The sequence below is a fragment of the Pelophylax lessonae genome (genome assembly GCF_965119305.1).
Source record: "Pelophylax lessonae genome assembly, chromosome: 2".
NCBI lineage: Eukaryota > Metazoa > Chordata > Amphibia > Anura > Ranidae > Pelophylax > Pelophylax lessonae.
In genome coordinates this window covers 164,553,413-164,572,252 of record NC_138769.1, presented here as the reverse complement: position 1 = coordinate 164,572,252, position 18,840 = coordinate 164,553,413, and the positions used below count along the sequence as shown (strand labels likewise).

The following is an 18,840-nucleotide window of genomic DNA, read 5'->3' as shown; positions in this document are numbered from 1 at the left end:
AAACTATTGTGCTCACGGATTTAATTCCACTCATTTCTGCAGCCTGCAATCTTCTCCACCAAAGGAATGCATAGAGGAACTGAATTTCAAGTATCCATAGAAGGAATTTACTGTTAAAGGGTATCAAACCCAAAAACTATAATGTAATATATGACAACCTAACAGATCTCCGATGAGGCAGCTGCATTTAGGTTTCCCCTTACTTTCACCTGATGATCCAGCCAATATGCCGATTATTTTTCAACTTCTTTTAACAGACCAAGCTGTCCAGCCGAAGTGTCAGTTTCAGTAAACTATTTAACACTGACAGGTGGGCTTACAACAGTCAGCTTTTATTAACTTAAAGAAAAAATTCTGTTCGCTGTAACTGTTTAAAACAGCGTTAGCTGGAGTTTGGCTTTAAAGCGTTATCCCAGCTTTGTCACTTTAAAATAGTTTGGGCCAAGCTGTATGAACTAGGGATGCACCGATCCGATATTCGGATCGGATATTGGCGCCGATATGGCCATTTTTGATGGATCGGGGGATCGGTAACATTGACCGATCCACTGGCCGATCCGGTTTTTGCTAAGTAACGACTCAGCCATCCCTTACTAGGTACAGTAGTAGTACGGGATGGGAGCCGCTACTTCCTGTATAGGCCCGGCTCACAGGCGGAGTGATATCAGATGCACTCCGCCTGTGAATGGAGGAGCCACACACATGAAGCACCATCTTTGCTCTGTACTGCAGCTGCTTGCTTTGTGTGTAGCTCCGGATCGGTTCCGGTATTGGTATCGGCGATTTCACAATGCCAGATATCGGTATTGGATCCAAAAAAGTCAGATCGGTGCATCCCTAGTATGAACAGTATGTAGAACAGGACTTCCCATCCTGTTCTGGAACAAAATCCAGTAGGACTCAGCCATTCACAGACCGCTTTGTATTTTCTGGGTGAATGCAGGGCTTCTTCTACCTGGCTGAGGTAGAGGGGGGGGTAGGTGATCTCCTAGATATCCACCTTAGCCAATCAGAGGATGCCTTGTACTCATTCAGAAAATACAAGGCTTTCTTCCCGTAAATGGCAGAGTAGCCTCACTCAATTTTGTTGGCTGAAAATTGAATGAATTCTTGGAGCCAGTTCCTATGTGGCCAGAAACACTAGGCCAGTGATGGCGAACCTTGGCACCCCAGATGTTTTGGAACTACATTTCCCATTATGTTTATGCACTCTGCAGTGTAGTGGATCATCATGGGAAATGTAGTTCCAAAACATCTGGGGTGCCAAGGTTCGCCATCACTGGTGACTAGGCTAAGATGCAAACTGTCTGCGCCCGGGGTTGGATGAACAGTTACATGTCAACAGCAACACCCCTGGCCATTAGTTTGTACAGGGTACAAATCTCTGCCTGTGCCACTGCTGATTAATTATGAAAAGGGCTGAAGTTTCTCTGCTGCAGATTCGTGCCATGGAAAAGCCAATAACCCATCTTACTGAGCCCTGTCTCACCTCTGTAGTTGGTTGGCAGAGGGTTTCTTTAAGCCCACTTCACCATAACCCACCTGGCTGTACTTGTGTCTTGCAGTCTCTACTTCTAAGAGATATAGAGGGTTGCTATTGATAACCTCCTTTTCTAAAAAGCCAGTTGCCAGGCAGCCTCCATCACTGTCACAGATCAGAAGAAAGGGCAAAAGAACCGCTCCAGTGATAAGGTAATCCCAACCATCAAAATAAGGTGCAGCAAGGATCCGCAGTCCAGGCAACTATAATGTATAGAGAGAAATAGCCGCACTCCAACTTGAAGGTGAAAAATATAAAATCTGTTTTATTCGTATCCAAAAGATAAAATCAATTCAAAGTGTATCCATAATATAGTCAGAGACAAGAGATGAACGCATAGTAGTGGACGCGTTTCACGGATAAACGTCCGCTTAGTCGTAACGACTAAGCGGACATTTATCCGTGAAACGCGTCAACTACTATGCGTTCATCTCGTCTCTGATTATATTATACTAAGCGGACGTTTATCCGCGAAACGCGTCAAATACTATGCGTTCATCTCTTGTCTCGACTATATTATACTAAGCGGACGTTTATCAGTGAAACGCGTCAACTACTATGTTGACATCTCTTGTCTCTGACTATATTATAGATACACTTTGAATTGCTTTTATCTTTTGGATACGAATAAAACAGATTTTATATTTTTCACCTTCAAGTTGGAGTGCGGCTATTTCTCTCTATACATTATAGTAGCCTCCATCACTGACCCAAAGTCATAGTGAAACCTTTGAACTTCACACATGCAATTCTGTGACTAAGGGTATTGGATCAGCATGACAGCCAGTCAACTAGCATTTTTAGGTAGAGTGGTTAATGGCAGCTTTTCTCAGAACAGGCTTCCTTGTTTTGCCAAGCATGTTTACTTCTACTACATCCTAATCTGATGGTTTACAAAAAACGACTGATGTAAGAACATAACTAGAGCTGTACCACATAATAATGAGTGTATAAAACGCATGCCTGAAAAGATTAAATGAATCTATTTTCTTTGGCAATGAAGCCTGCAGGTAGCCTTGAACTGGATAATGAGCAGTTAGCTCCTGTATACAATAATATTAATGACATAATAAAAAACACAGAGATAATGAAAACGCAGGTATCTTTCCTACCCACTTACCTGTGCCACATACCACTTCTCTCAACAAGTAGAAATTATCACCCAGTACTGTAATAGATTCCATTCACTGATCTGTGCCAGGAAAAAGTCAGCACAACCTTTTACATGTAATTAAGGTACCCACAAACCTCTTTAGTGTCAAATACTACTGAAATTTGTCAAATGCGTTTCACAATTGTCAGCTGCAGCTCTGCGTCTCTGGATGCACTCAGACATAAAACGCATTCTTTAGGAACGTTAACCATGACTGCTATTTGCTCCAGGGCTGTGTACATTTGATTAGCACTTGTATTATTTCTCTCTCATATATGTTCCAGATATGGCTGTTCTATACATACCTGCGTAATCTTCAACTGAAGTAAACAAAAGATTGGTCCTGCCTTTGACAGTAGCGCCAAGCTGGCTGTGACAAAACGAGGGGAAAGCTTACAGCAGTATTAAACCCAAAGGCAAACATATCGCTGCTTACCAAATCCTACATGTGATGGCTATTTATTCCTTTTCTCTCTTAGGCCCCATTCACACTAGTGCGACTTGTCCCGCGATTTTGGACCGCAAAAATCGCATGACAAGTCGTTTTCCATTATTTTCAATGAGCCCCATTCATATCAGTGCGTTTTGAAGTCGCACTGACTTCAAACTAGTTCCTGCACTACTTTGCCACCATTTTAATGCGTTTTGAGGCATATAGCCTTGCCATTGCTTTCAAAATCGCGTCAAAGTCGCGCCGCGAAGTCGCAGCAAAATCGCGTTGCATAAGTGTGAAAGGGGCCTTAGGCTTTTCTCCTATTTTCATCTGGTGATCCAACCAGTAAGTCTGTTCTTCTAAAGAACAAGCTCTCTTCCAGATGTATAATCAGTCTACAGTGATGCAACACTAACAGGGGTGCTTACAATGACCAGCTTTTATGTAAAACCTTTATCCCAAAAGAAAAAAAAAACTGTTTGCTGTACAATGGGTGTAGAAAAGAATCGCCCCCTTTGAAATATTCACATTTTGTTGCTTTGCAGCTAGATTCTTTTCTATACCCGATTAAAAAGTGTGAGCTGGATTTTGGCTTTAATTTGTTAGTGTATTTAAATCTGCTACTACATTTAACACTACCCTTCCCCCAGACTGCCTGCTGTGCCCCCTTGTGCTGCTCCATCCAGATGGGGGGCACACTAATAAAGGAGGGGAGTTACTAGCCAGACCACTAGGTAAAAAAGGGGGGGGAAATAAGCTTTTAAAAAAGAAAACTAATGCAGCCACCACATACTGTATAAGGATTTGTAAAGTGAAATATATTGCATTTTGGTTTTGGGTTTAATACCGCTTGAACCTTAAAGTAAAATTAAAACTTTTTTTTTTTTTTTTTTTGCAAAATATATCTCCAATCGTCTAAATTAGTCATAGACATATAGGCTGACATCTAAGGGATTCCTCTTGTCCATGCTAAACACTACAGATGGATGAATCTCCACTGCTGGCTATGGTATTCTCAGAGCCAACGCTCACAGCAGTCAGAATACCTGAATGGTGACTGGACATACAATTGGATGCAGACACTGTACGGCTGACAGTCTGACTTTTTGCAGAGCTGAGTGAAGTTAACAGAGGGACATACAGCTTGAATGTTGTCTGATTCAGTAGATTCAGTAGGAATCAATCACAGTTCAAGCCATCTACAACAACCTTTACTTTTTGTTACCACTATCGCCTTATGGATCAGTGCTGCTAGCTTGGATGTCTGGTCGGGGAGGACAGGGAATGCATTGCACACTGTAGAAGTCAAATGACTGCTCATTCATCAGTATTTGGTCCCTCGTCCTGTTGATATCACAGCACATGTAGCTCACATCAGCAGTACATACGCTTCTTCATCCCTTTGGAAAAACCAGCACAAGTGTGCTCTGTCCCAGGCTGAAAGCAGCGTACCATAGTCATATGGTAACATGACCGACCATGATATGAAAGTACATAGGTCTCCATGGGACCCTGCAAGGAGTGGAGACAGACAGCAATGAGAAGCCCTGTAGTATGCGGTTATAGGTCACATTTTACATGAGGGTTTAATAACACTTTTATTTACTAGGACTTTAGTTAATACAACTGCTGGGGCCTGCAATTAATAGGTTACACAAAATATGTCCTTCAACTGTAAGCGCCTTGAGGGCAGGGAACTGATGTGAAAGTACAATATATTTGTAAAGCGATGTGCGAGTTAACGGCGTTATACAAAGCGCTGTGTGAATTAACGGCGTTATACAAAGGGCAGTGTGAATTAACGGCGTTATACAAAGGGCAGTGTGAATTAACGGCGTTATACAAAGCGCTGTGTGAATTAACTGCGTTATACAAAGCGCTGTGTGAATTAACGGCGTTATACAAAGGGCTGTGTGAATTAACGGCGTTATACAAAGCGCTGTGTGAATTAACGGCGTTATACAAAGCGCTGTGTGAATTAACGGCGTTATACAAAGCGCTGTGTGAATTAACGGCGTTATACAAAGCGCTGTGTGAATTAACGGCGTTATACAAAGCGCTGTGTGAATTAACGGCGTTATACAAAGGGCTGTGTGAATTAACGGCGTTATACAAAGCGCTGTGTGAATTAACGGCGTTATACAAAGCGCTGTGTGAATTAACGGCGTTATACAAAGCGCTGTGTGAATTAACGGCGTTATACAAAGCGCTGTGTGAATTACCGGCGTTATACAAAGCGCTGTGTGAATTACCGGCGTTATAAAAAGCGATGTGTGAATTAACGGCGTTATACAAAGCGCTGTGTGAACGGCGCTATACAAAGCGCTGTGTGAATTACCGGCGTTATACAAAGCGATGTGTGAATTAACGGCGTTATACAAAGCGCTGTGTGAATTAACGGCGTTATACAAAGCGCTGTGTGAATTAACGGCGTTATACAAAGCGCTGTGTGAATTAACGGCGCTATACAAAGCGCTGTGTGAATTAACGGCGCTATACAAAGCGCTGTGTGAATTAACGGCGTTATACAAAGCGCTGTGTGAATTAACGGCGTTATACAAAGCGCTGTGTGAATTACCGGCGTTATAAAAAGCGATGTGTGAATTAACGGCGTTATACAAAGCGCTGTGTGAACGGCGCTATACAAAGCGCTGTGTGAATTACCGGCGTTATACAAAGCGATGTGTGAATTAACGGCGTTATACAAAGCGCTGTGTGAATTAACGGCGTTATACAAAGCGCTGTGTGAATTAACGGCGCTATACAAAGCGCTGTGTGAATTAACGGCGCTATACAAAGGGCTGTGTGAATTAACGGCGTTATACAAAGGGCTGTGTGAATTAACGGCGTTATACAAAGGGCTGTGTGAATTAACGGCGTTATACAAAGCGCTGTGTGAATTAACTGCGTTATACAAAGCGCTGTGTGAATTAACTGCGTTATACAAAGCGCTGTGTGAATTAACGGGGTTATACAAAGGGCTGTGTGAATTAACGGCGTTATACAAAGCGCTGTGTGAATTAACGGCGTTATACAAAGCGCTGTGTGAATTAACGGCGTTATACAAAGCGCTGTGTGAATTAACGGCGTTATACAAAGCGCTGTGTGAATTAACGGCGTTATACAAAGGGCTGTGTGAATTAACGGCGTTATACAAAGGGCTGTGTGAATTAACGGCGTTATACAAAGCGCTGTGTGAATTAACTGCGTTATACAAAGCGCTGTGTGAATTAACGGCGTTATACAAAGGGCTGTGTGAATTAACGGCGTTATACAAAGCGCTGTGTGAATTAACGGCGTTATACAAAGCGCTGTGTGAATTAACGGCGTTATACAAAGCGCTGTGTGAATTACCGGCGTTATACAAAGCGCTGTGTGAATTACCGGCGTTATACAAAGCGCTGTGTGAATTAACGGCGTTATACAAAGGGCTGTGTGAATTAACGGCGTTATACAAAGCGCTGTGTGAATTAACGGCGTTATACAAAGCGCTGTGTGAATTACCGGCGTTATACAAAGCGCTGTGTGAATTACCGGCGTTATACAAAGCGCTGTGTGAATTACCGGCGTTATAAAAAGCGATGTGTGAATTAACGGCGTTATACAAAGCGCTGTGTGAACGGCGCTATACAAAGCGCTGTGTGAATTACCGGCGTTATACAAAGCGATGTGTGAATTAACGGCGTTATACAAAGCGCTGTGTGAATTAACGGCGTTATACAAAGCGCTGTGTGAATTAACGGCGCTATACAAAGCGCTGTGTGAATTAACGGCGCTATACAAAGCGCTGTGTGAATTAACGGCGTTATACAAAGCGCTGTGTGAATTACCGGCGTTATACAAAGCGCTGTGTGAATTAACGGCGCTATACAAAGCGCTGTGTGAATTAACGGCGCTATACAAAGCGCTGTGTGAATTAACGGCGCTATACAAAGCGCTGTGTGAATTAACGGCGCTATACAAAGCGCTGTGTGAATTAACGGCGCTATACAAAGCGCTGTGTGAATTAACGGCGTTATACAAAGCGCTGTGTGAATTAACGGCGTTATACAAAGCGCTGTGTGAATTACCGGCGTTATACAAAGCGCTGTGTGAACGGCGCTATACAAAGCGCTGTGTGAATTAACGGCACTATACAAAGCGCTGTGTGAATTAACGGCGTTCTACAAAGCGCTGTGTGAATTAACGGCGTTATACAAAGCGCTGTGTGAATTAACGGCGTTATACAAAGCGCTGTGTGAATTAACGGCGTTATACAAGTACCTGTAAAATAAATGTCCAGCATGCTTGATGCCAAATAATATACAGTATATCCCCCCTCTTTACAAATAATCTCCAAGCACCACATTAGGAGTTGCATGCTCTTGCTACAATTCTATTATTACATGTATTTCATCTACTACTCTTAGCGTGCACCGCGACCTCGGCACGACATGCACGGACTTCATATCATTGAAGTCAATGCAGGTCGCCCCAAAGTAGTACAGGACCCTTTTTCTAAGTCGGAGCGACTTGTGTCGCTCCTATTAGAATGGGTCCTGTGCTAATCAATGGCAGGCGACCCACCGCAACTTGTCAGGCGACCAAGTCGCCTGACAAGTCACGCTAGTGTGAATGGGGACTTAGGGTTTGTTTACCTATGCAGTTCTGTCTGAAGAGCAATCCACAGTGGATCGCTTTTCAGAGAGCAGTACAGGAGGGGTTGACAGGCATTAAGGATGGAATACTGCAACCTGTACTTTGATAGTCAAATGGGGTTTTTAAATAGGAATACTGCAGTTTAACTGAGAGCCTGTTTGTTTTGCAGTTCCAGTGCGGCCTTATTCAATTGACTGGTTTACATTGGCAATGCTGCCCAACAAATCCACCAATGGGGTACAAATTTTTGCCATACGCAGAAACAACTGTATCCGTCTACTGTGTCAACTTAAGTGTCTGGGTGGTGGGATTAGGATGTCACACACAACTCAGCTGCCAATTTTTACCTTACTTCAGAAACAGCAAGTGTAGACTAAGCCTTAGAGCTAAACCATTGCACTAAAATTTCCAAAGGCCACATGAATTACAAACAATTACTATTTAAACATATAAAACAAATATTTTATTAATACAGAATTAAATCTAAATGTGCACATTCATAAGAATTAGGTACAGCACATGTACAGAATAAACCTGTGATATGTTATACTCTATGTCCCCATATTCAGGTGTCCTATTATTATCACTCTTCCCCTTGTATTGGCAAAACTTCAGATAACCTGAATATTTAACAGTGGTGGTATTTTAGGACACCTGTATGGGAACATATGATTATATCAGAAGTTTATCCTATACCTAAGGCCGGCCACAGGTTGCAGGAAAGAAATGATCACGATTCCCCCATTAACACAGACAGTGTTGAAATAGGAATCCCTCCCATTGAGCAATCGTCTGCTCCCATCAGGGGGACCCCTTCCCTGCCTGGAGAAGACAGTAATTATTGCTACTATAGCCGCTGCTAGCGATAGTTGCAAGGGAATCCAGCAGGCTGGTTATACCCAAGTTGATTGATCCATCAACTTGATAAATTCAGCCTGCCCACACAGGGTTCAAATCATCTATGACCGGCCTTACACCTTTGAATGTGCACATATATATTTAAACCTGTAATATAATATTTGTTTTACATGATTTGTGTGATCACAATTACACCTTATAAGTCCTGTTTACTTGTGATGTTTTTGGCCTTTTCACATTTGCCAACAACCACCTATTCCTAATCACCTTAAAGCGTATTAACATACAATATACGATCTATATGAACCCAAACAAGGAGTGTAAAACATATTTCAATTGAAAAAGAACACTGGTTTTACACCGAAACAAAAAGTAGGTTAAACACAATTAAACAAAACATTGACACAAAATGATCACTGAAAAAATGAGCAAAAATCTCTGCCAGCATTCTAAAGTGGCTTTTGCCATTTGTTCTCTCATTTCTCTACATAAACATATTCCCACACATAAAAGGATTAGCATCTAAATGTTGGCTTTACTGAGAAACACAGCGCTGCTGACAACCATGTGACCGGCCTCACCTGGAAGAGTACTGTAGGAGAACGCGGACATCATAGGAATCCCACGCATGGATAATCTTTAACTTTATTTAACTACTTTATTTGCATTTGTACTGGGGGGTTTAGAATTTTGAATACTACTGACACAAATCTGCGAGAAATCTAGAAGGAAAAAAATAAATAAACACACACACACACCAGGGGTGCAATCTAAGAGCCAGCAGAATTTTTATGTAGCCAGTTCCACTAATGAAAATCTCAGAAATTTACCTTTCATAAAAAAAAAAAAAAAAAAAAAAAAAAAAAAAAAACATATATGATTGATATAATATATATATATATATATATATATATATATATATATATTATTATATGTGTATGATAGATGCACACACACACAAGCTGCCCTAAAAACGACATTATTTCAAACTCAAAGGATAGCTATATAACCAAATTAGATTTTTTTATTAGAATTCTTTAAACCAAATGACATTTTATGTGACAGTAATTATGTCCAGAGATGACAGTTTCAGACTGAAGTTAGTTTAGCGTTTCCTATAGAATCTCCAGAAGTGGGACAAAGAGATGCTTTGTAAACCCATACACATCCGGCTTTCTTTATGGGATTATTTGTAGAATCAATTATCCTATGCCTCGTTAGAGGTATTATATAATGCCAATAAGATCTGCAGTCCATCACACTGCACCAGAAATGTCATGTTACTAAATCCATTCCCTAAACAGAGGACAACCACTCAAAGTTCACTCCATTTATGAAGCTGTATGTCTCTAAAGGATTTTGGCTTGAAGAGACTTGCTTTGGGGGGGCACACCCTTGAATGCATTCACCTATCCATATATGGTACTTCTGATAAGACATACATACTGATCCACAATGATCTTTATGATAAGACACAAACGTTAAACTGAAAAGTCTACCAAAGCCAGAGATGTATAGTAACCAAGTAGAACTACTTAAGTACTGTACTTAAGTACCGAAAGGCGGTATCTGTACTTTCCTAGAGTAGAATTTTTTTCTCCTACTTCTACTTTTACTTCACTACATTTTTTCGATGATTTCGATACTTCTACTCCGATATTTTTTTTTTGTGCTGCATAGTTACTCGTTACAATTATAAAAAATGACCACTGCCAGAACAGTAGATGACAGGTTTCATGAAGCTCAAAACATGTGTATTATCAGCGCATATGAAAATAAATGCTACTGTATGTATAAATAAAAGCTGCATTTGAAATAATAAAAAACAATATGATGTTCAAACTTTTGACTTCTTTCTGTAATAACTACATAACACAGTACTTCTACTTCTACTTTCAGTACTTGAGTAGAATTTTTTTTTCAAAACTACTGGTACTTTTTACTTTTAGTACTTAAGTAGCAATTTTTAAAAAAAAACTACTTGCAATACTTAAGTAAAAAAAATGTTGAATACTTTAGTACTTCTACTTAAGTAACTTTTTCTGCGAGCACTTCCACTTCTACTTAAGTCACTTTTTGATCGAGCACTTGTACTTTTACTCAAGTAGAAATTTTGAGTACTTTATACAAGTCTGACCAAAGCCAAACATTTTTTTCCATCCTGGATGGTGGGGGGGGGGGGGTGTTGGTCGGACCCCCTGTGTCAGTGTCACTGCCGTGTAGAGAAACTCACCCTCTATATCTGTCCTGCAGACCACTAGCACAAAGTAAGGGGCAATCCAAAATCTTGAGTGGTCACTAAAATAGAGGTGTAATCTTCCAAAGGGGACACCTGTCCCGGTGACAACCAAGAGGAGATTTCTCAAATCACATCCTGTTCTGTCGATGGACAGGAAGTTCCTGGAAATCTTTCAAGAGGGGCAAAGAAGACAAAAATGACGAGAGGGGTTTACCCATTCCCTACTCTATACAAAACACAAAAGGTTTTGGCTTTAGATATACAATACTACTAAGAGTCACTGTAAATATACCAACCTAACCGTACAATCAGTTTGCCCTTACACTACACAGGTGTGGCAGATATTAAGATGGTAAAATCAAATTGTAACATGGATGATGAGCCCAATATTGTACTAAGAAAATTTCAGAGAATATCGCCTTCATAACAGAAAAATACACCACAAGGTTTTCCTAGAAGCTCTATCATTCTTCTGTAGGTTCAGACTTGTGGTCTACATTTTAGGCTCCATTCACACTTCTGTGACTTGGACACTAAAGTCGCATGACAAGTCACACCCCATGTTTTTCAATGATAACCATTTAAATATGTGCAACTTAAAGTCGCAGCAACATTAAAAAGGTTCCTGCACTACTTGGTCAAACTTTCATGCGATTTGAGTGCCATAGACTAATGTAATCCCTCAAATGTCACATCTTATCCATCTTGTGCAACAGTTGCCCGTTACCAGTGCTCAAAGCCAAAGCCTAACCCAAGTCGCACCCATCTAAAGTTTGTTTTTCACACAATGTAACACCAAAAAAAGAGCACCTGAAATGTTTGCCAAGACGCACAGATTTTACCAGGCCCTATAGAACATAATGGTAATAAATAATCGTATCTCATGTTGGCCAATGCACATAAAATGGAGATGGTGTGAACAGAGACTGACTCCTGTTAATGCACCGCCCCTATCCAGGAACTTTCTAGATCAGGGGTCTCCAAACTTCAGTCTTTAGGGGGCCTGGACTGTGCCCAGTTGGTATAAACAATGCCCTTTCTTTGGTATTAGGGGGAGAAATAGTTGGCGTCAGTAGGAGGAATAGCACCTCATGTTTTTGTCAGTGGCAGGAATTATGCCCCCTCCTTGGCGGCAGTGGCAGGAATTATGCCCCATCCTTGGCGGCAGTGGCAGGAATTATGTGCCATTGTTGGTGTCAGTGGCAGGAATGCTTAAAGGGGCAGATAAAGGAAAGCAAAGGGCCACAGTTTTGGAGACCACTGTTCTAGATTATTTAGATCAACCATCCATCATTGTTTATCTCCCTGGTAAATGTGATATCAGCTCATCTAACATCTCAGTAAAAAGACTCCCAGTTTAGCGGAATGACATTAATTTTAATAGGGCCCAGACAATAGCAAAGTGTGGAAATCTAACTTCGATCCACAAACGTCTGCATTCACAGGAGCATTATTTCTTTTTTAGCGTTTGTACATATTGTTGGCAGTTTCAGGCTTGAGAAAGCTAGTTGTTATCTCCTATAAATTGTAAAAATGGTGTGTTTTATCACCCAACAACCTCCTCCTAGTACCTAGCTTTCCAATGGCTAATACATAAAATCCTGAAAAACTAGCAAAAACACCTAAAATCACACGAAAACACACAAGTGGGAATCCAGTAGGGCTGAACGATAGTCGATGTACAATATATTTTTTTTCCAATATCGTGCAGGCCTAGAATCCAGGCTATAGACGTTTTAAAAGCTTGCAGAGGTCGAAGGAGGTAATGTTGGTTCCATGGGGGCATCAAGGGGCAACAAGGGCTCACTCAGTATGGGGGTTATGTTATTGCAGGACAGCATCCTTGACACCCCGAATCTCAGGACCCCATTCAAAGCGCGTTTCCCAAAGAGCTCCAATGCTCAATATCAAGCTTCTCATCCTATTTAATGGTGCCCATATACACCTTAGCGTCATGCCAATCTTGGTGCTCTTTAGCGTAGAGTTGTGTATTTTTGGCCCCTACAGACTTCAATAGGAGTTCCTGAAAATGTGTATAACGTATGTTCTTCAGCCTCTCCCGCTGAAGCCAAAATTGTGCAATCACACCCAAAGAAGCTCCTCTACTTTTCCAGAAGTACAGTTCTCACCTGAGTGATATCATTTGCATTTCCTGAAGCTCCTCAACATCCACATTGTCATTCTATTCAATGGTGCCCGTTCACACCCGAGTGTGGCACCACTTAAAGGAGAACTTCACCTTTGGGAGGGTAGAACATGTAACAGGATCCCACTCCTGCAGCCACAGGAAATCTTCTCCCCACACTCTGTCACATATATATTAGTGATCGACCGGTATCGTTTTTTTAGTGCCGATATCGATATTTTGATCATCGGATATCGGTATTATCGGAAGTTTTTGGACTTTTAAAAACAAAAAAAATTCAGAGATACTATTGTGGACGGATCTGGGGGTCTTAAAAGACCCCAGACCCCTCTACACTTAAAAGTATTCAAAACGCCAAGTTTGGCTGTTTTGAATGCTCACATTTTTTTGAATTTGCCGCCGAGTACCCGGAAGTGATGTCATGACATCACTTCCGAGTTTTTACATGGAGACCCGATCAGAGCCGAATTGATCGGTTCTTCTCTTCGGTGGCCGTGCAGGTAGGATGGGACGGGAGACCCGGGCGAGCCACGGAAGGCAGTGGGAGACATCCCCTCCCGCTCCTTATAATGACAGCCGTGCAGTTTCTCAGCCGCATCGGTTGTCATTACAAGACAGTCGACCGTCGGCTATGGACGCCAGTACCGGGGTGATGCCTCTAGCTGCAGGCATCACTCCGGTACAGCACTTTCCGAAATATCTGCAATATCGGTAACCTCAGGGGCCAATTCCGATATATTGGGGAAAGTGCATATCGGCTGATAATCGGTTGATCTCTAAATATATATATATATATATATATATATATATATATATATATATATATATATACACACACACACTTTTTTTTTTTTTTAAACGCAGCCATACAGTGCTTCCCCCCCCCCCCCCCCTTCATTTATTCCTGGAGTTCTGCGAAAACTACAACTACAGACAGCCTTTGCAGCTGTCGCCTTGCACTTCTCAATGAACTACCAGGGCGCTGTTTAGGGCTGTGGTAATTCATTGACTCTTCCTGTCAGTGTGTAACTACCTGCTGGTATGAGCAGACAGATACACTGACAGTCTGCAGGAGTACTGCATGGCACCCCTGATCTGCTGATCACAGTTGCAATGCTTTCCAGGCTTCCTAGTAAAAAAAAAAAATGTAATAAATGTAAAAAAAAAAATTTAACCTGCAAAAAGGTGTTTATTATTTAATTTTATATTTTTTTTTTCTTACAAAAGGTGAAGTTATCCTAAAACTCTAAAAAGTACACAAGCTTCTATGGGACAGTGTCAGACATTTCTGGTCCCTATAGACGTTAATGGGAGCGCCTGAAAATGTGTGAGGGCTCCTTCACACAGACATCAAATGCCATGTATAGATTTCCACCCATCTAAAAGCAATCCTACAGGATTCATGGAATATACACAGCTAGGTCTACAAGCAAAAATGTGCAGGTGCTTGCTGGCAAAGCCCGTAGAAGATCCTGCGTAAAATGTGTCTAACGTGCCAACGCCTAGACAACTACTATTAATAAATGACTTTACAACTACCTGAGTAAAATGTGCAAAACAAAAAGTAGAACATAGCTCAGTCTGTAAAGGGCCATACACACTATAAGATTTTCTGAAGACTTTTTCCCTTCAGATTTACCTTTTTCTATGTAGTGCAAGGGCCTGCCAGATTGCTTACAAATTGAAAGTGTTTAGGATTGACCTCATATTATCTGGTTTTGGTAAGTCTGAAGGAAAAAGTCTTCAGAAAATCTTATAGTGTGTATGGCCCATTACTCTACATACCTGCAGAATTTAAACATGCATGCCTCTAATGGTGAAAAAAAAAAAGTAAAACATAACCCCCCCGTGGCAGTACATACCTGCAGATTTTACGCATGTATATAATGGCATGCCAAAAAAAAAAAAAAAAAAAGAACATAGCCCTGTCTTTGGCTATACATACCTGCAGATTTTATGCCTGTATGTGAGTTTAGCAGTGAACAGGTGGGGGGGGGGGGGGGGGGAAGAAGCATAGCTGCAGATTTTATGCACGTATGTGCCTTTAGTGGCGTACAAAAAAAAAAAAAAAAAAATTATATATTAAAAGTAAAAAACATAACCCTGTCTATGGCTGTACATACCTGCAGATGTTACGCCTGTATGTGAGTTTTTAGCAGTGAACAGGTGGGGGGGGGGGGGGGGGGAAAGAAGCATAGCTCTGTCTGTGACTGTACATAGCTGCAGATTTTATGCATGTATGTGCCTTTAGTGGCGTACAAAAAATATATATATATATATATATATATATATATATATATATATTAAAAAAAAAAAAAAAAAAAAGAAAGAACATAGCCCTGTCTATGGCTGTACATACCTGCAGATTTTATGCCTGTATGCGAGTTTAGCAGCGTACAGGGGGAAAAAAAAAAAAAAGAAACATAGCTCTGTCTGTGACTGTACATAGCTGCAAATTTTATGCATGCATGTGCATTTAGTGGCGAAAAAAAAAAAAACTAATAATAAAAGAAGAAAAGTAGAACATAACCCTGTCTATGGCTGTACATACCTGCAGATTTTATGCATGCAAAAAAAAATAGAACATAGCCTAGTCTGTGACTCTACATACCTGCAGAATTTACGCAGGTATGTGCATTTAACAGCATACAAAACAAAAAGTAGAACGTAGCCATGTCTGTGGCTGTACATACCTGCAGATGTTACACTTGTATGCGAGTTTAGCAGCGTACAGGGAAAAAAATAAACATAGCTCTGTCCGTGACTGTACATAGCTGCAGATTTTATGCATGTATGTGTGTTTAGTGGCGTACGTAAAAAAAAAAAAAAGGAGTAAAACATAACCCTGTCTATGGCTGTACATACCTGCAGATTTTACACATGCATGTGCTTTTAGCTACTTACACACAAAAAAAGTAAAACCTAGCCCCATCTGTGGCTGTACATACCTGCAGATTTTACGCCTGTATATGTAAAGTGTAAACTCATTCAAAAAATGGTATGCATATAGTTATCAGTACATTGAGTGCGTATTGTACACCGGATCATCTATGGGCTCTGCCAGCAAGAACCAGCATTCCGTGCAGAAAACACGCCATGTGAATAAGCCAGCACACGTGACTTCTCGCCTCTCCTTCCCTTAATAACTGACCTTTCATTGGCCAAAACAAGAACATTCCAGCCCGAAACCCAGAAAAATAAATGCTGGAAGAAGTGCCACATGAAGCGTGAGCCTAGTGACAATGTGCTTTCACACTTGCACCACTTTGATGGGATGCGTTTCCCTCTGCAGTCAGACCCACTGTTACATATAAAACATTCAGGTGCAACTTTTGAGGGTTAACATTGAAGTCTACGGCCCTCAAGCAGTGCATGAACAACTGAAGTCTCTGCAACTTTAAGCATCACCTATATGACCGGTTATCACTGGAAAATATGGGGTCCGACTTGTCATGTCACTCCAATGTCCAAAGTCACAGGACAAGCCGCACAAGTGTGAATGGGTTGTATGGCTCATGACAAGTCGCAGCGTGCGATTCAATGGAAGCCGCTCACATCTATGCGACAAAGCAGAACTCACTTTAAGTGCCATAGACTGCAATGTAAACACTCAAAAGTCGCATCTTAATGTTCTCAATGTGACAGTCAAAGTTCCATTAAAGATGCAATGAAAATCGCACAACTTTGAGTCGCACAGGTGTGAATGCAGCCTCAGAGCTTATTCACACGGGCAGAAAAAGCTCTGCGTACAGATTTGTACACATGGCAGCATTATAGGAATATAATAATACACACCCGTATTTCCTGCGTTATTATACAGGATTTATTTAGCGCCAACACAGCGCTTTACAGATGAGGGCAGACAGGAGGAATCAGAGGGCCCTGTTCCCTAGAGCTTACAATCTAAAAAGATAAAAGAAAAGCTGCTGGAAAAGCTAGGCAATCCTGTGTAACGTGCGCGCCTAAAGCCCTGGCGTCCGTGCCGAAAACCTGCACCCGCGCCCGTGCGGAAAACCTGCACCCGTGCGGAAAACCTGCACCCGCGCCCGTGCGGAAAACCTGCACCCGTGCGGAAAACCTGCACCCGCGCCCGTGCGGAAAACCTGCACCCGCGCCCGTGCGGAAAACCTGCACCCGCGTCCGTGCGGAAAACCTGCACCCGCGTCCGTGCGGAAAACCTGCGCCCGCGCCCGTGCGGAAAACCTGCGCCCGCGCCCGTGCGGAAAACCTGCACCCGTGCGGAAAACCTGCACCCGCGTCCGTGCGGAAAACCTGCACCCGCGTCCGTGCGGAAAACCTGCACCCGCGCCAGTGCGGAAAACCGGCACCCGCGCCAGTGCGGAAAACCTGCACCCGCGCCAGTGCGGAAAACCTGCACCCGCGCCAGTGCGGAAAACCTGCACCCGCGCCAGTGCGGAAAACCGGCACCCGCGTCCGTGCGCAAAATCTGCACCCGCGTCCGTGCGCAAAATCTGCACCCGCGTCCGTGCGCAAAATCTGCACCCGCGTCTGACATTCTCAGATTTAGCTGTGCGCACGGCTCATTGATTACTATCCAAACCTAAACCAATCACATGTAAGCGCTGCGTTTTCCTGCCCATGTGGATGAGCCCTCACCCCACGTCACACCTGAGTCGCCTTTCTGTGCGCCAATGCAGCGCCCGCACCTGTCTTTGGCAATGAGCCAAGCGGGTTTTGCGCTGCACGACAAAACTGAAGAGCGCTAGCAGCGTTTGAGGCATGGCAAGCGTGTTGTGCGTTTTCAAAATTGCGTTCCTGGACCACTCAGGTGTGAAAAGGGGGCTCCAGCCTTGGGGTTTTCTATGAGCTGGCCCTGTGTTATCCCTCACAATAAATAAGAAATGAGAGTAAGAAGTGTCCGTGCTGGCCCAGCTCCATGGCTCACCTGGAAGAGCCTGCCCTCGGCAGAGCTGACGTCGGCCACCTTGGCGAAGATCCCCTCCACGGTGAAGTTGGGGGTTTCCATCCTGATGGGGAAGACCCGGAGCAGAGCTCTGGGCTGGGAGACGGCGAGGCTCGCCTGTAGAGCGGTGATGAGGAGGAGCACACACAGGGACACCAGCCGGCCTCTACTCATACTGCACCCGGCACCCGGCATCCATAGTCCCGGGAGAGGGGCCACTAACCACCGCATGCAGCCATACCCCCTCCCCTCCGACACAGGTATCCTCCTCCCTCACATCCAACCGGAGCTCGGGGTACGCCTTGTCCCGGCCGGGGTGACACTTTCCCAGCTTCGTCTCTTCCACACTCCGCTCCGCTCCCTCCTTCCTTCCTTCCTTCCCCGGGACGGCTCGGCTCCTACCTGCTGACACAAAGTGAGGGCGGAGCCTAACATCCCCTCCCCCCCCTACGCCCCACCGCACCGACAGCGCGCCCGCCCGCCCGTCCGCCTCCCGACAGAGCGGCTCCCTCTGCAGGCGGCCCGCAACATGACAGCTAGACCCCAGCCTGGGGGAGATCGGGGGGAGCCGTGCGTCTCCTATACTACTACTACCATCATCATCATCATCTCCCTACACCTTACACCTAGGGGACCCATCGTATACACAATCACAGTCCATTCACTGGAATCAGTTTTAGCCCATTTTATTTATTATTTTATAATATTCATATTCTTTTTATGTTTTTTTATTTGTTTACCTTTAATTCTACTATTATTAATATATTTGTATTAGTATTTTTAGCTTTATATATAATTATATTTTTTTATAATATTTATTTTATCATTTTTATTATTACTATCTGTTTTATTTATTTTTTTATTATTTATGTTTATTTGTTTTACTTTCATTGTATTATTATTATTTTA

General features: G+C 42.7%; 1 protein-coding gene across 2 annotated transcripts in view; it reads right to left on the bottom strand.

Moving 5' to 3' along the window:
• Positions 1-18,162, bottom strand: part of RNF43 (ring finger protein 43) — a gene marked incomplete at its 5' end in the record, with an annotated part of 98,222 nt that extends 80,060 nt beyond the window's left edge. For both annotated transcript variants that reach the window (XM_082245078.1, XM_082245079.1), the window contains one exon: positions 17,914-18,162. In XM_082245078.1, the coding sequence (XP_082101204.1) occupies positions 17,914-18,162 (249 nt within the window). The remainder of the gene's footprint in view (positions 1-17,913) is intronic.
• Between the last annotated feature and the right edge of the window lie 678 nt (positions 18,163-18,840).